General features: G+C 47.2%; 1 protein-coding gene across 23 annotated transcripts in view; it reads right to left on the bottom strand.

Annotated features, from left to right (window-relative positions):
* Positions 1-697: 697 nt before the first annotated feature.
* OBSCN (obscurin, cytoskeletal calmodulin and titin-interacting RhoGEF) overlaps positions 698-27,726 on the bottom strand; it is a 646,947-nt gene continuing 619,918 nt past the window's right edge. For all 23 annotated transcript variants that reach the window (XM_088467488.1, XM_088467486.1, XM_088467498.1 and 20 more), the window contains 12 exons: positions 23,612-26,543; positions 21,869-21,994; positions 19,179-19,286; positions 18,277-18,444; positions 15,668-15,790; positions 13,927-14,097; positions 13,585-13,678; positions 11,789-12,028; positions 6,474-6,697; positions 6,311-6,386; positions 2,566-2,715; positions 698-2,181 (listed from right to left, as the gene is read on the bottom strand). In XM_088467488.1, coding sequence (XP_088323614.1) covers positions 1,995-2,181; positions 2,566-2,715; positions 6,311-6,386; positions 6,474-6,697; positions 11,789-12,028; positions 13,585-13,678; positions 13,927-14,097; positions 15,668-15,790; positions 18,277-18,444; positions 19,179-19,286; positions 21,869-21,994; positions 23,612-26,543 — 4,599 coding nt within the window. In that variant the 3' untranslated portion in view covers positions 698-1,994. The remainder of the gene's footprint in view (positions 2,182-2,565; positions 2,716-6,310; positions 6,387-6,473; positions 6,698-11,788; positions 12,029-13,584; positions 13,679-13,926; positions 14,098-15,667; positions 15,791-18,276; positions 18,445-19,178; positions 19,287-21,868; positions 21,995-23,611; positions 26,544-27,726) is intronic.

The raw sequence follows: 27,726 nt of genomic DNA on the forward strand, positions 1-27,726 counted from the left end.
AATTGGTCCGGCCTACAAAATGGCCACCTCCAGTGCGCGTTCCGCTCCATCAAACCAAAGAATGTCATGAAAGACTCTCGGTGCCACCAATGTAACCGTATTTTTCCCGGCATCTGAAGAAATTGCACCAAAACATTTCTCAAATAATTTTTATTGAAATATCAAACAGACAAAATCAGACAACAGTAAATTTAGAAATACATGCAAAGTATACAATCTCAGTGGAATTAAAAATATGTTCCCTTAACTCTAATATGCCGTAAGAAAGTGAGGCGCACGTCATAAGTGTGAAGTACGCTGCGACGATGAGTAAACACCGTATCTGTGGGTATAATAATGAGTATCATGAATAGTAAATATATCGGTAGTTGTAATGTCATACGTCTCTATAATCCTGTGTAATAGCTGATATTAGTAACCTAGGCTAAATAAAATATGTATTCGGCATCTAAAATTTTATTTTTTTTTCAAATCAAGTTCTGGTATATTAGAAAAACTTTTTCCTCATTCCACGCGCTAAAACATTACAGCGTTATTAATATCCGAAAGTTCTGAAATGCAAAACTCTTAACACTTGGAAAGTCTCTATAAGCGGTATTGTGACCGCGATCACTGGGTCTCCTCGTCTGAGATGCCGCAGCAGTATTCTCATCTGTCATAGGTTGCAGAACCCCCCCCCCCCCCCCCCCCCCCCGCGTCTCGGGAGATCTTCGTTTTTCATTAAAAAAAATTCTGCTCGTCTCATTCTATATAAACTGAGCAAATCACGCTGTGAAAGCTGCGCACTGCCTGTTATATTCTGTTATATTCTATCGCCCTTATTTATCTTCTAGATTCAGCGATAAATCGGTCCGGATCGGCAATCACTATCCTGTGGCTCTAGAAAGTATCTGTGCGACAAGACTAAAAAACACCACAAATATTGTACTAATGACACCTGAGTAATCTAATGTAATTCCTGGGGACTTATGGGTAGGACTTACGCCTGGCAGGTAGGAGAGGAAAAGATGGCCGTCCGTTTCATGGTGCAGGAAAACCACGGTCCGTTGCGCTTCTCTACCACTTACAGTATGTAATGTGAATGTATCCGCTGTAGGGGAAATCTGTACTGTGTGAGGCCTACTGATGGATGCGCCATGGATGAGGTCACAGAATGAGGTATGGTCTCTGGTTGTGTCATGTGTGATGTCACCGATTGTGGTAAGGTCTCTGGGTGTGTCATAAGTGATGTCACCGATTGTGGTAAGGTCTCTGGGTGGGGTGTGTCATAATTGATGTCACCGATTGTGGTAAGGTCTCTGGGTGTGTCATAAGTGATGTCACCGATTGTGGTAAGGTCTCTGGGTGTGTCATAAGTGATGTCACCGATTGTGGTAAGGTCTCTGGGTGTGTCATAAGTGATGTCACCGATTGTGGTAAGGTCTCTGGGTGTGTCATAAGTGATGTCACCGATTGTGGTAAGGTCTCTGGGTGTGTCATAAGTGATGTCACCGATTGTGGTAAAGTCTCTGGGTGTGTCATAAGTGATGTCACCGATTGTGGTAAGGTCTCTGGGTGTGTCATAAGTGATGTCACCAATTGTGGTAAGGTCTCTGGGTGTGTCATAAGTGATGTCACTGATCGTGGTAAGTGCTCTGGGTGTAGTGATGTCACTGATCGTGGTAAGGTCTCTGGGAGTGTCATGAGTGATGTCACAGAGTATGATAAGGTCTCTGGCTGTGTGATAAGTGATGTCACTGACCGTGGTAAGGTCTCTGGGAGTGTCATGAGTGATGTCACAGAGTATGATAAGGTCTCTGGCCGTGTGATAAGTGATGTCACTGACCGTGGTAAGGTCTCTGGGAGTGATGTCACAGAATATGATAAGGTCTCTGGCTTTGTGATAATTGAGGTCACTGGACTATAGAGAATGAATGCATCGCCCTGCGCCCTGTAGTAGGAAATGTGCTCTAATTAGGGAAATACAAATCTATGGAGAAGTGTTGGAGGACCTATCAGGAGTGAGATAAGTGAACCGGAGGACTTGGTGCTGACTGTGCCGCTGTCCCCCGCTTGCTCCTCTGGCGCAGGAAATCCCTCAGTCTCTCGCTGGGAAAGGAGACCGGTGGCTCCTGTAACGCGGCCAGTCCAGCTTCCTGGAGCCAGGGCATCTTCAGACAGTCTGACGCGGAGGGCCGGCCCCTGGAATGAGCACCACACGGAGAAGCCATGTTACTCTGTATATAATCATTACAACAGCTGACAAAGAGGATGTATAACGGGGTCATACGGTGAACGAGGGAAAACGTTTATAGACTTAAAATATGTATTATAAATGCTGATAATAATAACTACAGAGAGAAAAGGAACAAATGCTGTCAATGTCCAGGAACAATTTCTAGCAGGCGGCTTCAGCGCCCTATTACCCCCGTTAGTGACTTATTTGTACAAATATTGGGAGCCGGCCATCATTCTCAATTGGGCTATTCTAGCTCCATCTAGGTGCAAATCATACAGGAGACTGATACGTTGTATATAAGGAAAGTAATAAGTGGGGGGGGGGGGGGGGGGGGATAGTTGACATACCAGGGATTTGCCCACAGTGTGCTCTGCAGGAAACGCACAGCTCCGCCGGACAGTCCCGCGTAGCAGCGGCTGAATCTGATCAGGCCTTTCTTCATCCCTTTCTCCAGCTCCGTCCCCGAGTCAGAGCTGAATGGGTAGTCGCCACTTAGCCTGGATAATGGAATAACAGGGATGAAGAGCAGGGGGAGATTGTGGAAGTAATAGCAGTCACTGTAATCACTCGTAGCCAGATAGGTGGTTACTCTGCACAGCCAAAGCTTATATCGCCTCCCGTGTACCCCTCTGTAGCTTGTTACGCGCACCGCCTCCCGTGTACCCCTCTGTAACTTGTTACGTTCTCCGCCTCCCGTGTACCCCTCTGTAGCTTGTTACACACACCGCCTCCCGTGTACCCCTCTGTAGCTTGTTACGCACACCGCCTCCCATGTACCCCTCTGTAGCTTGTTACGCACACCGCCTCCCATGTACCCCTCTGTAGCTTGTTACACACACCGCCTCCCGTGTACCCCTCTGTAGCTTGTTACGCACACTGCCTCCCGTGTACCCCTCTGTAGCTTGTTACGCACACACCGCCTCCCGTGTATCCCTCTGTAGCTTGTTACGCACACCGCCTCCCATGTACCCCTCTGTAGCTTGTTACACACACCGCCTCCCGTGTACCCCTCTGTAGCTTGTTACACACACCGCCTCCCGTGTACCCCTCTGTAGCTTGTTACGCACACCGCCTCCCGTGTACCCCTCTGTAGCTTGTTACACACACACCGCCTCCCGTGTATCCCTCTGTAGCTTGTTACGCACACCGCCTCCCGTGTACCACGCTGTAGCTTGTTACACACACGGCCTCCCATGTACCCCTCTGTAGCTTGTTACGCACACCGCCTCCCGTGTACCCCTCTGTAGCTTGTTACACCGCCTCCCGTGTACCCCTCTGTAGCTTGTTACGCACACCGCCTCCCGTGTACCCCTCTGTAGCTTGTTACGCACACCGCCTCCCGTGTACCCCGCTGTAGCTTGTTACACACACCGCCTCCCGTGTACCCCGCTGTAGCTTGTTACACACACCGCCTCCCGTGTACCCCTCTGTAGCTTGTTACGCGCACACCGCCTCCCGTGTACCCCTCTGTAGCTTGTTACACACACACCGCCTCCCGTGTACCCCTCTGTAGCTTGTTACGCACACACCGCCTCCCGTGTATCCCTCTGTAGCTTGTTACGCACACACCGCCTCCCGTGTACCCTTCTGTAGCTTGTTACGCACACACCGCCTCCCGTGTATCCCTCTGTAGCTTGTTACGCACACCGCCTCCCGTGTACCCCGCTGTAGCTTGTTACACACACCGCCTCCCATGTACCCCTCTGTAGCTTGTTACGCACACCGCCTCCCGTGTATCCCTCTGTAGCTTGTTACGCACACCGCCTCCCGTGTACCCCTCTGTAGCTTGTTACGCACACACCGCCTCCCGTGTACCCCTCTGTAGCTTGTTACGCACACACCGCCTCCCGTGTACCCCTCTGTAGCTTGTTACGCGCACCGCCTCCCGTGTACCCCTCTGTAACTTGTTACATTCTCCGCCTCCCTTGTACCCCTCTGTAGCTTGTTACGCACACCGCCTCCCTTGTACCCCTCTGTAGCTTTTTACACACAGACCGCCTCCCGTGTACCCCTCTGTAGCTTGTTACACACACCGCCTCCCGTGTACCCCTCTGTAGCTTGTTATGCACACCGCCTCCCGTGTATCCCTCTGTAGCTTGTTACGCACACACCGCTTCCCGTGTATCCCTCTGTAGCTTGTTACACAGACCGCCTCCCGTGTACCCCTCTGTAGCTTGTTAGGCACACACCGCCTCCCGTGTACACCTGTGTAGCTTGTTACACAGACCGCCTCCCGTGTACTCTGTAGCTTGTTACACACACACCGCCTCCCGCGTACACCTCTGTAGCTTGTTACACACACCGCCACCCGTGTACCCCGCTGTAGCTTGTTACGCACGCACCGCCTAAAAGAGCAGGAAACTCCCCACCTACGAGTGCCCAGACCCAACCTTAGGGTCTGGTCGTAAGCCCCGATGGTGTTCACCAGCGCGACCATCAACCTGGACGGTCGTTAAGTTGTGGGTGGTAACCCACAGCTTAGCGACCGACAAGGAGGCGGCCTTTCAGGATGCAAGCGGCCGCCCTGATTTAGAGCGACCGCTTGCAACTAACGACCGCCTCTGAATGAGGTCCTTTATCTCTGTCCAAAGCTTAGTACATAGACCACTTTATCTCTCTCCACCTTATCTCTCACAGTGGGGCAGATGCCCTAATCCTTGGAGAGTGGTACGATGGAGAGAGAGAAACTACCAGCCACTCAGCTCCTAACTGTCATGTTACAGGCTTTCACAATTTTATCTCTCTCCAAGTTTTCATGAATTGACCGCAACGCGTAGTACACCTCCCCCAGTATCCGGAGCTGCTGAATGAGCCGGTAGGATAATATCGCTGTAGATGAATTGGGAATTAGCGATATACTGGTCCTTTAGTAAGATGAACAGACCATAGCAGAGCACACAGCAATTTGGAGGAGCTGCAGGGTCAGTAGGGACCAGACTGGACTCATTACCGAAGAACTTCCTTACCCCGGTTGTTTCAGATGGAGAAGTACCACCGAGAGCACAAAGGGAATGCCCCCTCTAATGGTGTACAACGTCTCTAACGTAACCCACCAAAGCTCGGTATGAGATGGAAGCTGGAAGACAAGGAGGCTGGTAGTTTATGGCTTTAGCTAGAGTGTGGTAATTAAGCTGGTAAAGTACAGATGTGTTCTGGGCGTCTCGGCTGTGCCTAATGTCTTTCTCACTCAAAATGTGCGTCTTATTCACATAAATAATACAACTGTAAAGCTGCACAAACACACAACGATTTTCTGACCAACGATTTTCTGACCAACGATTTTCTGAACGATTATCTGTTATTATTTTTTAAAGTGTAATGAACGATTTTTGTAACTTCCCTTAAAGAAAATCGTTCAGTTGATCAGTCAGAATGAACTACAAACGGGAACGTGCATGAACGATAATCGTTCAACGTTATAACTCAGAAACTGAACGATTTTTTCAACCATTGAACGATAACGACGTCGTTCTAGTTAAATCGTTCAAAAAATCGTTACGTGTGTACGCACCTTAAGTGATAAAACTACATTGCTGGCTTACACTGGTCTGTGTGTGAATGAGTCTGAGGGGCTCCGATGCAAGCGGTTTTGGCTTTTTTCCCACGCCAAGTTCATCTGCGACTTTGTACGTGTGTAAAACTAATCCCTGTGCGGTTGTAGCCGCAGCCCGGCGTCTGTAGTGCACTGTGAGCGGCGTTCCTCTGCGCCTGTGATGCCACTTAGACGCAACATTTATGACAAAATACAGTGCGCTACTCTTCTCAGAGCGTATCATTCGCGCCAGGCATCTCGCGCCATATAAAAGTATAGGTGCTAAGCGTATGGGGCACACAATGTATTACTGTGCAATCCGATAGGTCGCTGATTTATGGCAGGAAGGACGGCATTAGTAATGATGAGGATTATCTGCATGTGATGTGTTATACGCAGTAGGTGCGGGCTATTCTTCTGACGCTCTTATTAGGACCTATTTGCATCGCCGGATGAGTCCGATCCCTGATCTGGTAAATGGCAGCAGAGGCAGCACCTGTGCAGTACGGATAAATGGCAGCGTTCTTATACCAACACATATATACCAGGGCAATGCTCACATAATAAAGGCTGTGATCCCTACTGCCCATATATCTGTGGCTGGAACCGCTCCCTGGCCTTCTACCAGCTCTGGGGCTGAAAGAGAGAGAGAGAGAGTGAGAAGTGTATGACCGGGCCGGCAGCGCCATCCATGTGATCCGAACCGGAGGCTCCTCAACCTACCCATCGTTTCAAAGTAATCCATGTATCTCTGGGGGGTGATCACCTTATCCGGAGCGTAGAACTGCGCGTCGCCAAAGTCCAGGATTTTCACCAGCTTGTGCTCTGTGACGATGGTGTTCTCCGACCTCAGGTCCAGGTGCAAGATCTGTTTGTCGTGGAGGAACTCGACGGCGCTGAGGATCTGCCACAGGTAGTCTCTCACCTCCTGCTCCAAGTAACACAACCTGGAGAGACACAGGAACATTGTACACGGTATAGGTGCAGTATAACACTAGTAATATACGTCACCTCCCTTACACAGACCCGTACTACTGTACATGGTGTAGGTGCAGTATAACACTAGTAATATACGTCACCTCCCTTACACAGACCCGTACTACTGTACGCGGTGTAGGTGCAGTATAACACTAGTAATGTGTGACACCTCCCTTACACAGACCCGTACTACTGTACATGGTATAGGTGCAGTATAACACTAGTAATGTGTGATACCTCCCTTACACAGACCCGTACTACTGTACATGGTATAGGTGCAGTATAACACTAGTAATGTGTGACACCTCCCTTACACAGACCCGTACTACTGTACATGGTATAGGTGCAGTATAACACTAGTAATGTGTGACACCTCCCTTACACAGACCCGTACTACTGTACATGGTGTAGGTGCAGTATAACACTAGTAATATACGTCACCTCCCTTACACAGACCCGTACTACTGTACATGGTATAGGTGCAGTATAACACTAGTAATGTGTGACACCTCCCTTACACAGACCTGTACTACTGTACATGGTATAGGTGTAGTATAACACTAGTAATGTGTGACACCTCCCTTACACAGACCCGTACTACTGTACATGGTGTAGGTGCAGTGTAACACTAGTAATGTGTGACACCTGCCTTACACAGACCCGTACTACTGTACATGGTATAGGTGCAGTATAACACTAGTAATGTGTGACACCTCCCTTACACAGACCCGTACTACTGTACATGGTGTAGGTGCAGTGTAACACTAGTAATGTGTGACACCTCCCTTACACAGACCCGTACTACTGTACATGGTGTAGGTGCAGTGTAACACTAGTAATGTGTGACACCTCCCTTACACAGACCCGTACTACTGTACATGGTGTAGGTGCAGTGTAACACTAGTAATGTGTGACACCTCCCTTACACAGACCCGTACTACTGTACATGGTATAGGTGCAGTATAGCACTAGTAATGTGTGACACCTCCCTTACACAGACCCGTACTACTGTACCCGGTGTAGGTGCAGTATAACACTAGTAATGTGTGACACCTGCTTTACACAGACCCGTACTACTGTACATGGTGTAGGTGCAGTGTAACACTAGTAATGTGTGACACCTCCCTTACACAGACCCGTACTACTGTACATGGTGTAGGTGCAGTGTAACACTAGTAATGTGTGACACCTCCCTTACACAGACCCGTACTACTGTACATGGTATAGGTGCAGTATAGCACTAGTAATGTGTGACACCTCCCTTACACAGACCCGTACTACTGTACCCGGTGTAGGTGCAGTATAACACTAGTAATGTGTGACACCTGCTTTACACAGACCCGTACTACTGTACATGGTATAGGTGCAGTATAACACTAGTAATGTGTGACACCTCCCTTACACAGACCCGTACTACTGTACATGGTATAGGTGCAGTATAACACTAGTAATGTGTGACACCTCCCTTACACAGACCCGTACTACTGTACATGGTGTAGGTGCAGTGTAACACTAGTAATGTGTGACACCTCCCTTACACAGACCCGTACTACTGTACATGGTGTAGGTGCAGTGTAACACTAGTAATGTGTGACACCTCCCTTACACAGACCCGTACTACTGTACATGGTATAGGTGCAGTATAGCACTAGTAATGTGTGACACCTCCCTTACACAGACCCGTACTACTGTACCCGGTGTAGGTGCAGTATAACACTAGTAATGTGTGACACCTGCTTTACACAGACCCGTACTACTGTACATGGTATAGGTGCAGTATAACACTAGTAATGTGTGACACCTGCCTTACACAGACCCGTACTACTGTACATGGTATAGGTGCAGTATAGCACTAGTAATGTGTGACACCTCCCATACACAGACCCGTTCTACTGTACATGGTATGGGTGCAGTATAACACTAGTAATGTGTGACACCTGCTTTACACAGACCTGTACTACTGTACATGGTATGGGTGCAGTATAACACTAGTAATGTGTGACACCTCCCTTACACAGACCCGTACTACTGTACATGGTATAGGTGCAGTATAACACTAGTAATATACGTCACCTCCCTTACACAGACCCGTACTACTGTACACGGTATAGGTGCAGTATAACACTAGTAATATACGTCACCTCCCTTACACAGACCCGTTCTACTGTACATGGTGTAGGTGCAGTATAACACTAGTAATGTGTGACACCTCCCTTACACAGACCCGTTCTACTGTACATGGTATGGGTGCAGTATAACACTAGTAATGTGTGACACCTCCCTTACACAGACCCGTACTACTGTACATGGTATAGGTGCAGTATAACACTAGTAATATACGTCACCTCCCTTACACAGACCCGTACTACTGTACACGGTATAGGTGCAGTATAACACTAGTAATGTGTGACACCTCCCTTACACAGACCCGTACTACTGTACATGGTATGGGTGCAGTATAACACTAGTAATGTGTGACACCTCCCTTACACAGACCCGTACTACTGTACATGGTATAGGTGCAGTATAACACTAGTAATGTGTGACACCTCCCATACACAGACCCGTACTACTGTACATGGTGTAGGTGCAGTATAACACTAGTAATGTGTGACACCTCCCTTACACAGACCCGTTCTACTGTACATGGTATGGGTGCAGTATAACACTAGTAATGTGTGACACCTGCTTTACACAGACCTGTACTACTGTACATGGTATGGGTGCAGTATAACACTAGTAATGTGTGACACCTCCCTTACACAGACCCGTACTACTGTACATGGTATAGGTGCAGTATAACACTAGTAATATACGTCACCTCCCTTACACAGACCCGTACTACTGTACACGGTATAGGTGCAGTATAACACTAGTAATATACGTCACCTCCCTTACACAGACCCGTTCTACTGTACATGGTGTAGGTGCAGTATAACACTAGTAATGTGTGACACCTCCCTTACACAGACCCGTTCTACTGTACATGGTGTAGGTGCAGTATAACACTAGTAATGTGTGACACCTGCTTTACACAGACCTGTACTACTGTACATGGTATGGGTGCAGTATAACACTAGTAATGTGTGACACCTCCCTTACACAGACCCGTACTACTGTACATGGTATAGGTGCAGTATAACACTAGTAATATACGTCACCTCCCTTACACAGACCCGTACTACTGTACACGGTATAGGTGCAGTATAACACTAGTAATGTGTGACACCTCCCTTACACAGACCCGTACTACTGTACATGGTGTAGGTGCAGTATAACACTAGTAATGTGTGACACCTCCCTTACACAGACCCGTACTACTGTACCCGGTGTAGGTGCAGTATAACACTAGTAATGTGTGACACCTGCTTTACACAGACCCGTACTACTGTACATGGTATAGGTGCAGTATAACACTAGTAATGTCTGACACCTGCCTTACACAGACCCGTACTACTGTACATGGTATAGGTGCAGTATAGCACTAGTAATGTGTGACACCTCCCTTACACAGTCCCCGTACTACTGTACATGGTGTAGGTGCAGTATAACACTAGTAATGTGTGACACCTCCCATACACAGACCCGTACTACTGTACATGGTGTAGGTGCAGTATAACACTAGTAATGTGTGACACCTCCCTTACACAGACCCGTTCTACTGTACCCGGTGTAGGTGCAGTATAACACTAGTAATGTGTGACACCTCCCTTACACAGACCCGTACTACTGTACATGGTATGGGTGCAGTATAACACTAGTAAAGTGTGACACCTCCCTTACACAGACCCGTACTACTGTACATGGTATAGGTGCAGTATAACACTAGTAATATACGTCACCTCCCTTACACAGACCCGTACTACTGTACACGGTATAGGTGCAGTATAACACTAGTAATGTGTGACACCTGCTTTACACAGACCTGTACTACTGTACATGGTATAGGTGCAGTGTAACACTAGTAATGTGTGACACCTCCCTTACACAGACCCGTACTACTGTACATGGTATAGGTGCAGTATAACACTAGTAATGTGTGACACCTCCCTTACACAGACCCGTACTACTGTACATGGTATAGGCGCAGTGTAACACTAGAAATGTGTGACACCTCCCTTACACAGACCCGTACTACTGTACATGGTATAGGTGTAGTATAACACTAGTAATGTGTGACACCTGCTTTACACAGACCTGTACTACTGTACATGGTATAGGTGCAGTGTAACACTAGTAATGTGTGACACCTGCCTTACAAAGACCCATACTACTGTACATGGTATAGGCGCAGTGTAACACTAGAAATGTGTGACACCTCCCTTATACAGACCCGTACTACTGTACATGGTATAGGTGTAGTATAACACTAGTAATGTGTGACACCTCCCTTATACAGACCCGTACTACTGTACATGGTGTAGGTGCAGCGTAACACTAGTAATTACCTGGTCAAGACCATCGCGACCATCGGGGCTTGCGACGAGACCCTTGTGGTAGGGTCTCGTCTGCCGCAAGCCCTAGAGAGCTTTTGGCTCTAATAGCCGGAAGCTCTCCCACTGACATGGTGATGTCAGTGGGGCTGCCCACAAATGCCTCCGTTTGTGAAGCCACCCCCCCCCCCCCCCGCCACACCTACAAAACAGGTCGAGCTGTCGATCAACATCGACAGCCGCCCCCTTTGCTGTGAGCCACGGAGCGAGAGAATTTCTATCTCGCTCCGGGGCTTGAGCTCACGCAGTGCGGCCACTGCGCGTACCCACAGCCAAACATCAACCCGCCTGAATGAGACCCAATATCTTACCATATAGTTACTAATGTAAATATTAATAGAATTGAAATCGCCTTATATACATATATATATATATATATATGTATTTCTGAAGGTAGTTCTTATGTGCTTAAGCAGCATAATTACAGATTATTAGGAGATCTGCAGTACATTGTCCTGATTATTCTCACTATTAGGAACCTGCAAACAAGACACCCCCATCCTGCCAATGATGTGCCCTGTATATTATAAACTCTCCCCTGTACGGCTGTGCAGATTATACTGGTACCCCGAGGACAGGCAACGCAGCAGCTCCTGCCCCTCGCACAGCTCCAGAACCAGGACCAGGTGCTGCGGACTCAGGCACGCCGTGTGTAACTGCACCAGGTTGGTGTGATGGAGCTTCTTCAGGATGTGATATTCCAGCAGCGTGGTCTCCTTCCTCTCCTCCGCGTACGGGATGATCTTGGCCGCCAGCGCACGGCCAGTCGATTTTTCCGTGCACAATCTGACAGTGCTGAATCGGCCCCTGAAACGCGAATGTAAAACCAAACTCTCATAATGTATGCCAAAGCCTATGGGACACAGGACGAAATTCTATTACTAAGTACCAGCAATTGTAAATGCACGTTACCGCATATCATAAAGTAGCTGTTTACGACATTCACAAATAAACATGTTAAAAAAAACTACAATTATACTCACATTACAATTAATTCATTTTAATTAGTTTCCCTGCAATAGAATGGATTGTTAGAGGATTTTTCCACCTTCGGCTGACCTTATAGTATCTACTGTCTTCTACATACATATACATTGTTTATTTATTCTTTATTACTAATTGGAGACAAAACAACCAGATTCAATGATTAGAACTGTATATGTAACAATTTTATCGGTGACGTGAACCCCTCATTATATATTGAATAAAAGCTTTTTTTATGCTCGGAATAATTAGTCACCTTCTAGTGTCCCTGTGATATAGGGACACTGCATGTGTCAATAATTATCAGATCTTTGGGGATCAATGGTAATTGACAGATTGTGCCTATTTTTGGCTGTTCCCCCAGCCATGAGGAGTTACAATCCTAAGCGGTCAATGGGCCTGATTCAGAGCCGCTCGTAAGCGGCCGCTCGTTCGCTCCGAGCGATGTTTGCCCAACTGCGCATGCGTACGGATCGTTATACGCATGCGCGAACCAGTCAGTGCGGCCAAAATTCATGTGCTCGCAAAATAGCGAATGCCTGATAATTTGAGTGACATGTGGGTGGTAACAGGGGAAGGTGCTTGAAAACGGGGAGTGGAGATCTGAACGCAGGCGTGCTTAAAGGGCAAAACGGGCGTTTTATGGGTGTGCATATTTAAAACAGCAGCGTCATTGACCACGTCACTGGGTTATTTTTAAGCCAGAACTGCTCGCAAGATTGTGGTAGCAAAAACCAACCCCAAGAATAGCGAGCAGTTCATACCCTGTTCGATGTACTCGATTAATCTAATAAATAGCGGACATGACGTAGGATGCGAGTGGCCAGGGGGCGTGGTTTCCCAAAAAACGACCGCAAGTTTTGTTCGCTCGTTCAGACCAAGAGGCGAGAAACAGACCGCAAACAGCGAACGGTTCATTTGAATAGCCACCCCTATTTTCGGGACGAGTGAGCGCTAATTGCGTCCGGCTCTAAATCAGGCCCAATGTTCTGTAAGTTTTCTCCTTTTTAGTTTAAACTGAATTTTATCAATGTATTGTAAGTCATATTGAAGCGTCATTATTGTAACCACCACTGTTCTGTTTTGTTTTGTTTTTTTAAATATTTTAAATCTTAAAATCAATAAGTTGTGTCCTTATGCTCTAACAAATGTATTAACATCCAGAAAAGAAAATGGTTATCGTATTTACTGCCGGATATGGAATGTACCGAGTGTGTGCATTTGTGAGTAAACTTAATATTAGTAGACCGTGGTAGTTAAAATGAATGCATGTGATTACTTGTGTAACCTTTATAGTAACTCACGTCCGGTCCGCACATGTGGGGTATATCCCTTAAATACAGTCGGCAGTGCTGAGACAGACATAACTGACATCTCACCTCTTCCCCTCCGTCTGTAACTCACTGGTCAGATGTCGCTCTGAAGGCTCCTCTCTCTCCCTGGCCTTCGGCAGTCCGGATAAATGCACATTTGCTGGGAAAATGTAAGGGAAGAAAATGCCATCAAGTTATTTTTTAAATGTAGAACTATTCCCCTGTGGCAACTGCTCTGCAGTTAGGCACAGAGATGAGACAAATCTATAAATAGATCATAGATTAATATGCAATAAATAGATAATTATCAGACAGCGACAGATAGATAGATAGATAGATAGATAGATAGATAGATAGATAGATAGATAGATTGATTGATTGATTGATCGATCCTCCTGGAAGACTCACCTGGGCTGCTTCTCCTTCCGATCCTCACACCTACAGAGGGGTTACTGTATGGACCCATCCCTGCTTTACTGATACAGGCAATCCTGAATGAGTAGAGGTGGCCCTCTGAGAGGTTATGTGTAGAGTAGCTGCAATCAGAGATATCCAGCGTCAGGGCTCTCCAGTCCTCTCCTGGGGGAACAGAGTGGATTGGGTTAAGGAGAAAAGGGGAACAGTGACCAATGAAACCTAGGAGAGTCTGAGACCGCGTTTCCCCCTGGTACAGCGATGGATCTCTGCGTAGTGGAGGAAGGGGTGATAAATAAATACAGTCCCACCATTTCCCACCAGTGACACATGGAAAGTAAGTCGTCAAGAGGTAAAAATCTCATTATAAAAATATCTCATTATATTGAGATCCTCTTAACTTGCCCCCACTGACCACTGGTAACTGAATGAATTTATTTCCAAGGGCAATGTTTGTGGTCATATCATATAATAAGAAGCATTATGGCTGGAAGAGAGAGGGACAGAGACAGAGGGGAGGGAGACAGAGAGAGAGAGAGGTGAGGGAGAGAGAGAGGGGAGGGAGAGAGAGAGGGGAGGGAGAGAGAGAGAGGGGAGGGAGACAGAGAGAGAGAGAAAGGGGAGAGAGAGAGAGGGGAGGGAGACAGAGAGAGATGGGAGGGAGAGAGAGAGGGGAGAGAGAGAGAGGGGTGGGAGACAGAGAGAGAGAGAGAGGGGAGGGAGACAGAGAGAGAGAGAGAGGGGAGGGAGACAGAGAGAGAGGGGAGGGAGAGAGAGAGGGGAGGGAGGGAGAGAGGGGAGGGAGAGAGAGAGAGAGAGAGGAGGGAGACATAGAGAGAGAGAGGGAGGAGGCATAGAGAGAGGGGGACAGCAAGGGGGGACAGAGAGAGTGAGTGATAGAGAAGGGACAGCAAGAGAGAATGGGGGACAGAGTGAGAGGAGGGGGACATAGAGAGAGAGTGGGGGACAGATAGAGAGGAGGGGGACATAGAGAGAGAGGGGGGACATAAAGGCGGGGCAAGGAGAGAGGAGGACATAGAGAGGGGGGAAAGAGGGGGGACATAATGGTGGGACAAAGAGAGAGAGAGAGAGAGAGGAAGAGGGGACAGAGAACGATATGGAGAACCAGTGGAATCACAACTTCATACACTAATGACAATGAGTATAGGGAATGGCATCTATAACTCTATAACACCACCCTCTCTCTACTACAACACCCACCATCCTCTCTCCAATACAACACCTACACTCCCCTCTCCACGATAACACTCACTCTCCCCTCTCCACTACAACACCCACCCTCTTCTCTCTACTACAACACCCACCCTCTTCTCTCTACTACAACACCTACACTCCCATCTCCACTACAACACTCACCCTACTCTCTCCACTATAACCATCACCTACACTCCTCTCTCCACTACAACACCCACCCTCTCTCTACTACACACCCACCCTCCTCTCTACTACACCTACACCCCCCTCTCCACTATAACACTCACCCTCCTCTCTCCACTATAACTGTCACCTACACTCCCCTCTCTACTACAACACCCACCCTCCTCGCTCTACTGTAACTCCCACCCTCCCCTCTCTACTACAACACCCGCCCTCCTCTCTCAACACTCACCCTCTCCTCTCTACTACAAAACTTACCTTCTTCTCTATACTACAACCCCCACTCTACTCTCTCTCTGTTACAATTCTCACCTTGTCTCTCTACTACAATACTTACCCTCCTTTCGGTACTGGAGGAAGTAGGTCACAGGAGTGCTGGATTCCACAGGTTTCCATACAATAAGTGCCCCATCCCTGTACACCTGAGCGACATCCGGGCTGGTGGGGCAGCATGGGATTTCTGATTAATGAGAAACTTTACATTATTACAGTATATATATTCCAGAAACTGTCAGACAATGGAGGAGCCCATACAGACAATGGAGGAGCCCATATAGACAATGGAGGAGCCCATACAGACAATTGAGGAACCCGTACAGACAATGGAGGAGCCTGAATAGGCAATGGAGGAGCCTGTACAGACAATGGAGGAGCCCGTACAGACAATGGAGGAGCCCGTACAGACAATGGAGGAGCCCGTACAGACAATGGAGGAGCCCGTACAGACAATGGAGGAGCCTGAATAGGCAATGGAGGACCCTGTACAGACAATGGAGGAGCCTGTACAGACAATGGAGGAGCCCGTACAGACAATGGAGGAGCCCATATAGACAATGGAGGAACCCTTACAGACAATGGAGGAGCCCGTACAGACAATGGAGGAGCCCATACAGACAATGGAGGAGCCCGTACAGAGAATGGAGGAGTCTGTGCAGACATGGAGGAGCCCATACAGAGAATGGAGGAGTCTGTACAGACATGGAGGAGCCAATACAGAGAATGGAGGAGTCTGTACAGACAATGGAGGAGCCCGTACAGAGAATGGAGGAGTCTGTACAGACAATGGAGGAGCCCATACAGACAATGGAGGAGCCCATACAGACAATGGAGGAGCCCATACAGACAATGGAGGAGCCCATATAGACAATGGAGGAGCCCATACAGACAATGGAGGAACCCGTACAGACAATGGAGGAGCCTGAATAGGCAATGGAGGAGCCCGTACAGACAATGGAGGAGCCCGTACAGACAATGGAGGAGCCCGTACAGACAATGGAGGAGCCTGAATAGGCAATGGAGGAGCCTGTACAGACAATGGAGGAGCCTGTACAGACAATGGAGGAGCCCGTACAGACAATGGAGGAGCCCGTACAGACAATGGAGGAGCCCGTATAGACAATGGAGGAACCCTTACAGACAATGGAGGAGCCCGTACAGACAATGGAGGAGCCCGTACAGAGAATGGAGGAGTCTGTGCAGACATGGAGGAGCCCATACAGAGAATGGAGGAGTCTGTACAGACATGGAGGAGCCAATACAGAGAATGGAGGAGTCTGTACAGACAATGGAGGAGCCAATACAGAGAATGGAGGAGTCTGTACAGACAATGGAGGAGCCCGTACAGACAATGGAGGTGACCGCACAGAGGATGGAGGACTCTGTACAGACATGGAGGAGCCCATACAGAAAGTAATGAATGAAAGGAAGGATAACCGGGAACTACAAAGTTTCAGTGTAAGATCTATAATTCTATTATTGCGTTTAATTATCTAGTTGTCATAAAGCAAAACACATATTGCAGTATTGCCATAGGGGTTGGGGGGTACCTTTGCTGCTCTCTTTTACAAAAACACTCAGGACCCCACTGCCTGTTCAGCCACCAGCTACACTATCACGTTGTGTTCAACCCGCCGGCTGCAGCCATAACTGGAGATCTGAGCGCTGGCGTTTATACACACAGGACCACCGCAGTGAATGAGGTGACGTAACCAGCTGACCTCTTCCACATAAGATGGGGAGAGGTCTGGTGCATATTCATACTTAGGAGGAACAGGCCAGTCAAAATTCAAAAAGTGTTGGGAACATGTTGGTAAGAAATAATTTATTGATTTTTAGGCGCTAGTTAGCGTCCAAAATCGCATTAACAGGGGATTGGTATGAACGAGCCCTTACTGTGTCACTGGTTCCTGTTCTGCAATGATACATAGACGTCTATGGGCCAGATTTACAGCTGGGTGGAAGTATATTTGTGTGATATAATTATACGTCTCGCACAAATGATCTTGCCTTGCGTATGAGAATAACTTACACCTATATATTTAGGAACAGATATCAGACACTTGTTACTGCTTGTACACACATTGAAGGTGATTTGTTTCTTCCGCACATGTGTCTATGTTACATGCATCCAGATCGGAGCTGCGATTGAGGAGCAGGGACGCGCACGGTCTCAGAAATGTGTTGTTGGCGTTCCTGGGCGGTGACCGGGAGGTGGTGTGGTGCATTCACAGAGATGGAGCGCCTTATGGGCGTGTCGCTGGTAGTAGAGGCGTACAGTCACTCAACAGCTCACATAGAGACGAGCCAATTGGTACTTCAGCGCCTATGGGGCACTGATGGTGGGCATCTCAGTTCTTGCGCAGATGTAGCAGACGGGCGATCGCCAATAGACACAGACACGGATGACTCAACGTCAGCCCCTGATTGCGGGTGTACTTGTGCAAGTGGCGTACGGTAAGGAGTGGACATGTACATTAGCTGGGCACTTTCCAGTGGGGTACACCTACAGTATCTATATGTTACTTATGAGTCTGAGCCATGCACAACACATCTAACCTTTACATGTGTCATAAGATGCGTCCTACTGACAATACAGGTGTGGAATCACATGCATGAGACGTACACTTGTGTCTATAAAGCCCCCACTATGCCTAGTGTGCCACTTACCAGCTTTCTTTATAATGCAGCACGTAGAGGCGCTGCCCAGGACGTTGGTGGCCACACAGGCGTAGATCCCAAAGTCCTGCGCGTTGACCACCAGTATAGTGAGAAGATGATAGTTCTTCAGTGTGGAGGAAATGAGGACCCGCTCACTACTGTGAATAGCGACCCCATCTGTAGAGAGAGAGAGGGAGGCAGTCATTGCCGAATACTGGGACCAAGACTCTAAGGTGATGCAGGGGATCTGTGGCTCTGCAGCTGCGGAAGGCTTGCAAGTCTTACATGACAAGCTGAGACTTGTAGTCCTGCAACAGCCTGAGCACCGTGCCGCCAAACCATGGAATACAGCAAGAATATTATCTAAGAGGAGACCAGGAACCCAAAAATGCTGTTATACCCAGTTACATGGCAGGGGTCAGGAGGCTCCGGGTTCAACTATGCTGAGAGCAGTGCAGACGAATGAGTATATATATATATATATATATATATGTATGTTACGCCTACTATACCACCAACATGTACGAATGTGATCTCAGTTTCCAGGACAAGGTCACTGAGATAAGATGGAGAAGGTGCATTTATGTGAATTCCCTGAGAGGGCGCACAGTACTACTGATATGGCAGCATGTGTGACCAACTTCATTCCAGCGTTCCATCTTACCTAAACAAACCAATCGCCGCCTGGGGAAGCCAGACCCAAGCTCTGTAAAACCCCTAACCTGCACTGAGGAGTGCCAAAGTAGGGTGAAACAGTCTGCCTGTATGTGGCACTGTGTCGTAGCACTTGTCTATGCCCATGCTTGGAAATCGACTTGAAGTGCAGGTCGTGTAGATGGCGTTGTGGTAAGCGACCGCTGCTGTCACCGGGAAAGACCGGGAAATGACATGGACCAGTAGGACAGCTGTACCTTTATACCATTCCACGTCTGTCACAGGCTGGGCAGTCCGGCACGTTAGTGTGACCAAGTGGCCAACGACGATGGTCTGGTCCGTCAGCTCCTCCACAAACGCTGGAGCTGCCGATACAGAGATCTGCGGTTAATTATGGGGTTAAACACCGACACTTACCATAGGCGGCTCCAATGACGCAGACTCCATACAGACACTTTACTAGGAACAGCACCATGTGCTGGATATGTGTAGAGAAGTTCCTGAACAAATACACAATATGGCCGGGGAAGTTATAAATGAACTTTCATACTATTACATAGGTACTGCTGGTACACACAGAGGTATTCACTAATTGCAGATACCTCCGTCCTGCTGTCTGTCTATAGGGGGGCAATAACTCTTAATACTAAATAAATAAATAAATAAATGTAGTTTGAATATTTTAAGCCCTACATATTAGTGATGATTTGCTGTCTTTATCAGAACTTTTCCATCATCCAAAGAACAAGGTTTCAGGTCCTCAATGTTGAATATTGTTTCCTAATAATATATAGTTCTGAACATGTTATTCCTAGCTTGCACCTAGATATCGATTATAAACCTCTATTTGCTTTTGAAAACGTAAGTAACAAAAAATGTTATTGCAAAAAAATACTGTAGTTTATTTTTAATGGCTTTCTGGTTTGTGTGAGCACATAAAACTGCTGTCTCCTAATAAAAAGTAACAATTTACCGAGGGAAATAGATACAAAGGGCCCTGATCATGCACAGTTGTCGGAAATCAGCCCCCGATGCTCCTGTGTATATGGAAAAACAATACGCCCATCTGGAGAATCCTGCACATCTTGCGGTGCTCCTGCACCAAACCTGTACGGATGGATTACCTCTGTTCTCCATAATCAGTGCGCACTTCCACCACCCTCTACTAAGTGCAAAATATACAGCTAAAAAAAGGCGCATATACACTTATGTCTAATTCCCGGTACACACTAGACGATGGGGTCTATGAACTAAGCAGTGTTAGGAGACAGAGTGAAAAGTGATAAGAAAGTGATAAAGTGCAAGCCAATCAGCTCCCAACTGGCATCTCACAGGCTGTGTTTGAAAAATTACAGTTGGGAGCTGATTGGCTGGCACCTTATCACTTTTCACTCTGTCACTTATCACTGCTTAGTAGATAGACCCCGATATGTCCTCCGATCCGTATGGATCGGACGACATGTCGGCACAATCGTCTAGTGCGTACCATCAATGTTACTGACGATGCGCGCTCCCGCGCATCGTCAGCGACAAAGCCTGTTGCTCACGACAAGTCTGTATGCACTTGCCAATGCCGGGACCTCCGCCGGGTCCTGACGCATTATAGGCCGGCTGGGTACACATCGTTAAATGTGTACCCAGCTTAATTCTGCTGCTGCTCTATTGGTAAGTCCTCACTGAGCTGCACCTGGTCATCGTTCAAACTAAGGACCTCATTCAGAGCCACTCTCTATTTGCGGTCGTTCGTTCTAAAACAAGGGGTGGCTATTCAAATGAACCGTTCGCTAATTGCGGTCTGTTGACGCCTCTAAGTCTGAACGAGCGAGCAAAACTTGTGGTTGTAATTTTGAAAAATACGCCCCCTTGCCGCTCGCAGCATACGTCATGTCCGCTATTTATTAGATTAATCGAGTACATCGAACAGCGTATGAACTGCTCGCTATTCTTGTGGCTGGTTTTTTCAACCGCTATTTTGCGAGCAGTTCTGAGTAAAAAAAAAACAAGTGACGTGGTCAATGACGCTGCTGTATTAATTATGCACTCCCTTAAAACGCCCGTTTTGACCTTTAAGCACGCCTGCGTTCAAATTCCACACCCCCGTTTTCAAGCACCTTCCCCTGTTACCACCCACATACGCCTCCTCCTGTCACTCAAAATAGCAGGCATTCGCTATATAGCGAACAAACGATTTTCGGCCGCACTGACTGGTTCGCGCATGTGTATTAAAATCCGTACGCATGCGCAGATGTGCGAACATCGGTCAGAACGAACGAGCGGCCGCTTACGAGCGGCTCTGAATCAGGGCCTAAGATATGGGCTACACACATAATGATACAACAAATATTGAATTGATCTTTTCTAAGTCAATGGAATAACAGACACAGAATGTCCCCAAAGTTAGCTGTCTTATATAAGTTATTACTGATTGCCATTCTCTCGCTATGGTTACAGGTCCTGATTCAGCGCTGTTCCCTATGCCGATGTTTTTGCAGTAAATCGATCATCGGCAATCCGTGCATGCGTCTGGGTCCAGGTACATTACTGTAGTTCCCCGCAGCAACAATTTATGGGCAGCGTGAAGAAGTATTTGGAGAGTGGCAGCATAGAACATGTCACAGCCATTTTGGGGGGCATGTCCCACTCTGCATCTGCAACCCTGCACGAAAGAAACATGTATCCGGTGTCATGATTCCCGCGGCCATTCTGCGCGACCACAGGATTATGTATAAAACCGTTAATTGAAGGATCCGCATCCGATGCTGCGTCTTTGTACGCAGATGCATGGATGTTCAAAGCCGGCGGTGGGCGCCTCATTACATTACTCTGCGCCTGCGACATTCGCATATCTTCGCACAGAAGCCGCTTACACAGACGCAGTAGCGGCAGCATTGGCGCACATCTCTGAATCAGGCCCACATTTTGCGGATATATTATCGGCAGCTTTTACCTTTGTCCTTGGCTGAGAGATTTGGCAGCTTAAAGGAAGGAAGCCCCTTTCTTTTTACTGGTCCAGGTATCCTGCCAGCCGCGGCTTGCTCCCGAATATGAACTTTGGCGGTCACCCCAGACGGACCTACGGTTACAGGTAAGTCACTATCATGGAAGCACAGGTCATCGATATTATACACTTATAAATGTAATTGATGTGATACTTTATAATCTGTATGTAGAAGTTGAGAAAGTTCAAAGGATAATTCCTCCCTTTGGGTGGCAAATTGTAATAACTGTTTTATAACACTTAACAGAGGGGATCTCTCTTCTGTCACCCCCATCTGACACCCCCATCTTCTGCGCTCTCGGCAAACGCCATCTGAGTGCCCTCTATACTGACATAATGTTCACATAAAGAAGATTGGGGTTTGGCCTTAAATATAAGCTGTCGAAAGTGACTTGAGTAGGGGGTGACATTGATCTCTGTGTATGGTCAACTGAAATCAGGCCTAACTTTGTGTGTGTGTGGGTAGGGGAGGGGGGGGGGGATGTTTCTCAAGGAAAGTTGGAATAATCCTTTAAGAATTTATCACGTATCTGCAAAAGGTAGTCAGTATGCTACAGAAATACATGATTGAAATGTTCCTTATTTGCATTTATATTCTACGATTAGCATCCAATTTTATCACACAAAGGGGGTCATTCAGACCCGCTCGCGAGCAAAGGACGCTCGCAAGCAGGTCGATGTTGCCCCACTGCGCATGCGCACGACGGAGGGAGCTACGTCGTGCGCATGCGCTAGACCCGGACAGCGACGGGCTCTCCGTCGCTCCGGGTCTCGCACCAAAGGGGGCGTGCTGTCGATGTTGATTGCGTGGGGCGTGGCTGCCAGACGCCATGGGAACGCCTACCGTCTGAAGCCGGCCCCCCTGACATCACTAGTGATGTCAGTGGGAGTGATTTTGGCTCTGATAGAGCCAAAATCACTCCTGGGATTGCGGCAGCGAGACCCTACCGCAGGGTCTCGTCGCAAGCCCGATGGTCGCGATGGCCAAAGACCATCGCGACCATCTTTTTGGCCGCTCGCATATGCTGTGGGTGGTCCATTTTCAGGTAGGAGCGCTCTGGTCAGAGCGAGCGCTCTGGTCAGAGCGAGCGCTCTGGTCAGAGCGTTCAGCTCTGAATCAGGCCCAAAGTGCATACAGATGGAGTAGACTGCAGTTAACTGTTACAGAAAGCCCCAGTGTCAGCTCATCTGTTTTTATATTCGATTTGGGTTAGATTGCCACTATGTATGCGCTCCCCTGGGATTACATAGGTTTCAGTTAGAAATGGGCGCTGACCCCCGTGTTTTGATTTTGGACCTGGAATTATCTTTGTGTTTTGGTTTTGCAAAACCACCCTCGAGCGTTGGTTTTGAAAAAAAAAAATTATTTAAAAAAAAAAAAACAACAGCTAAAATCATGTAATTTATGCATTCCGAAACCCTGAAATTTGGATTTAAAATCCGAATTCTGAACCACGACTCGGATTTACCTGGAACTCCGCAGGAGATCAGAGTCGCGACTCCGATTTACCCGGATTCGCAAAATCCGGGTGCACTTGGATTTCTGAAGACCCAAGCTGCCCATCTCTAGTTTCAATAATGTAAGTTCTAGGATCTGCGGCTTAACAATTCACTCCAACAAAGTACTGTCAGTTGTAGTTCCCATGTTTGTTAAATTAACTGTCACTCACCAGTTGAGCACCCATCACTCACCTTCCTTCCCGTTTCCTTGCTTTCCTTTGATGATCCGGGAAATGTTGGCTACTGAAGCTTTGACTTTCTGTTTCAGGCTTGGCTCTGTGGTTTTCCCAGTTGTTTCAGCTTTCCCATGAGGACGAAAGAGTTTGATGCGTTTCCTTGAGGTTTTTCTCTCTTTAGGGTCAGGTGGCTGCAATGTTTGAAGTGGCACAATGTTCTTCACCTCTACCACAGGCCTCACAGTTGAGGTATCCATTGCTGTTTCTCCAAAGTGTGTTGCACGTTGCGATGAGACAGATGACTGATCAGCCGATGATGAAAACTTACTTTCTTCAATATTAAGGGGCTGTCGGGGAAATGTGAATAGATCGTACAGATCTTGAAGCTGGGAACGTGTGGTTTCAAAATCAAAAGAGCCAAAGGTTAGAAGCTCAGAGCTGGTTGAAGACCTTTTCTGGTGAATCTCCCCAATCTCCACCAGTGACACCTCCGAATGCCTACCAGCCTCTTCAAAGTCAGAGAAATTGTCAGATCTCTGCCCTGTACCGGAACTATCAGAATGAGAAATAAAAGTTTTACTAGAGCTGCGACTTTCACTTGTGAATTCTTCAAAGTGTTGGGCCCGAGACAGAGATTCATAGAAGCTACACTGTGAGATTGATGTGATTTGTGGTTCTTTTGCATTTTGACCCAATGGGCTAGGGTCTATTTCCATTGCATGGAAATCCCCTGTCAAATTGCCTGCACTTTGCAGTCCTGTTGGTTCCTTGGACTGGTCAATCACTGGTGGAAAAGGAAGATCTCCTTGGCACATTTGCTTTTGTTCACTCGCCAACACCTCCATCTCTTCTGACAAAGAAGACATCTCACCTACTAGGTCCTCTAGAGTAGCACATTGTTCGTCACCAGATACAGAGACCTGCAAATCCTTGCTAACAATTTGTCTACTATCACCTTGAAAACTTGCATCACAATGAACTGTTGGAAGGGGTTCTTGTGTGTAATGTTCTGATTTTTGGGATGGAAACAATTCTTCCTGATCTTTACTGATCTCAAGTTTCTGATGGATGGATGGTTTTAACGTGTCAGCATCATCAGGCTGTGTTACTGTAAATCTCGCTGTTGGAGAACAACTCAAAGCCAACTGAGTCGTAATGGTATCTGGGTGGTTTTTATCTCCTGATGGCCCTGTGGCTGCAGTTATTTGAGTTGGAAAGCTTGCAGTTGGTGCCGACACTGATTGAGCAATTGCGTCTGGGTGTTTCTCCTCTTCTTCATGAACGGTGATGTATTTGGATAACGATAAAACCTCCCCAGTTGATTGATGTATTACTGCTATTCTTGTGTTGTCGTCACTAAACTGCGCAAACTGAAGTGGTCTTCCTGTCTTCTGGTCCTTAGCAAAGTCTTCACTGTATTTATCTACATCTGTTGTCTTTTCTGTGGAGGTGTCAGAGGTAAGAAAGGTATTTTCATCAGACGTTGTATGGACTGTCAACTTCACTCCCCCCGTAATGTCTAACGGTTGTCCTATTCCTTCAGTGACCAATCCAGCTGAGTGAGGTGAATGTCTCATTCTGTCTAGGTCATGTACAACTGCTGACGGTGGCTTCATAAAAGTCTCTGACTCCCCCATTTGTTTTGGTTTTACAAACGCAATTATAGTGCCTTCATCTCCCTCTAACCTTGCAGAAGATGAACTTTCTCTAGTTCCAATAGCATTGAATAAAGGTTGCTGATGTAAAACAGCAATAATGGTGTTGTCCCTCCCTATAGGAGGGGCAGATAGAGGCCTTCGTGTTGAAGACATTTTTGCAGGTGTTGCATGCTCATAAAACTCAGGCACTGCACTGGTAACCCTTGTAGGGTCATCGCCCATCAACAACCCTTCAGTCTGATCTTTAGTGTCAGTTATTGCACCTTTTGAATGATCCTGACTTACTTCTTCTACAAATGTTCCTTTATAAACACTCAAGGGCCTTGATTTGTAGTCATCCAGGGAACGGCTTCTACTCGAAACCTTAAAAGAGGACCGTAAGGGCCCCTTTGGTGTGTCAAATGAAGCAGACTTTTTCAGAGAGCTCAGTTGGCCATCTTGGTCTACCATTGACCTATCCTGGGCCAACATCCTTTGTTCCATTGCAAATTGCTCCAAAAGTGGTTCCCGCAAACCACTCAAAAGCTTTTGGGAGTATCCTGCTTTCATCAAACTCCTGCGCGCACGTTCACGGTGCTTGACAAACTCTTTCTCTTTAAATGGCTCGTCACTGGATGTCGTGCCAGGTCCTTCACAAGCCTGGTTGTAGAACATGCTATTTATTATGCTCTGCCTTGGCACACAGACTAATGATGGTTTGCCAACTCCTCTTTGAAGCAGCAGAGCACTGTCTGCAGATGTCCCTCTAACAAAAGATCCGGTCTTCGCTTTTTTAGAGGCTAAGCTTCCGACTTCAATAGTGGCCGCTCTGTTCAGAGGTTGCTTTCTTGGTGACGTCTCTACAGAACTAATTAGCATTTTTTCTGCTTCTCCCAGCTCTTCCTGTTTGTTACACAACTCAGCAACTTCAACATGTTCTCGTTTGTGTCTGCTTATTGGAGATGTGTCGTGGAGCCCATGAATAGTGATGTCTTTGCTTTCAGTCTTCTCCTCTCCGATGGTGTCCTTAACATGCCTGCCCATTTCTGCTTCTGGCGTGTACGGTTGTTCCAGTCTGTCCCTTTCAGACATCTTGAAAATAGACAAGTGCAATTCAAGAGATGGATTACAGTCTCTGGCGGTGGGGCTGGCGTCACTCTCGTTGTCGGAAGATGAGCCACTGCTGGTGGAAGAGCTGCCGCATTCCACCAAGTGTCGGGGGACACCTAACGATGTGCTCTCCAGCTTGCTGTTCTGAAGCTCAGGTATTGACCTCATCACCAGGATGGATTTATAGCACATTAGTGATCGCTGCAAACAGGCAAATGTAAAATGGTCAACGTTAGTCACACAGGAGAGAAATCATTCTTTAGCTTTTTGTTTATTTTACGTAAACGCTTTAATTGTTCAAGAGAAGAGAAGTTTTCATCATATGTTATTGTCAGGTAAAAGAAGGAAACTATTATTTCTCATGTTGACGTGGCTGCACTGTGCGGTGTTTTTTGTCTGTTACTGTCCAGATGGTGTGTATATAAATATGGCAAACAATTAGATGTTTGAGCTTCTGTTGTACTGAATATGACGTTTTAGAGAATATTGGGCCTGATTCAGAGCCGGTCGCTATTTGCGCTCGCTCGTCCAGAAAATAGGGGTGGCTATTCAAATGAACCGTTCGCTGTTTGCGGTCTGTTCACGCCTCTAGGTCTGAACGAGCGAACAAAACTTGCGTTCGTTTTTTGGGAAACTACGCCCCCTGGCCGCTCGCATCCTACGTCATGTCCACTATTTATTAGATTAATCGAGTACATCGAACAGCGTATGAACTGCTCGCTATTCTTGTGGTTGGTTTTTGCTACCACAATTTTGCGAGCAGTTCTGGCTCTAAAATAACCCAGTGACGTGGTCAATGACGCTGCTGTTTTAAATATGCACACCCATAAAACGCCCATTTTGTCCTTTAAGCACGCCTGCGATCGGATCTCCACTCCCCGTTTTCAAGCACCTTCCCCTGTTACCACCCACATACGCCTCCTCCTGTCACTCAAAGTAGCAGGCATTCGCTATTTTGCGAGCACATGAATTTCGGCCGCACTGACTGGTTCGCGCATGCGTATAACGATCCGTACGCATGCGCAGTTGGGCAAACATCGCTCGGAGCGAACGAGCGGCCGCTTACGAGCGGCTCTGAATCAGGCCCATTGTTAGAAAAAGAAAAATGATCTTTGCTAATAAAATAAATAAATAAAAGACTGATCTTAAAAAAAAGAGAACGACACTGATCCGCCTGTTTATTTTTTATTGTTTCAGGGGCTCGACCGTTTTTACGCATTTTTTATGTCCGTCAAACATTTGCTGTTGGCGGGGTCACTTATTATTGTTTCGCTAGGGCTTTGCATCACCGACAAGCGTAAAATAAGTATGAGCCATCGTTCATAGGAGTCATTTTCTGGCATTTCTGCAAAACAATTCCAGCGGCGCGATCTGAAATCATCAA

This window comes from Taudactylus pleione, unplaced genomic scaffold (assembly GCF_031769625.1).
Source record: "Taudactylus pleione unplaced genomic scaffold, aTauple2 ptg000071l, whole genome shotgun sequence".
Taxonomy (NCBI): domain Eukaryota; kingdom Metazoa; phylum Chordata; class Amphibia; order Anura; family Myobatrachidae; genus Taudactylus; species Taudactylus pleione.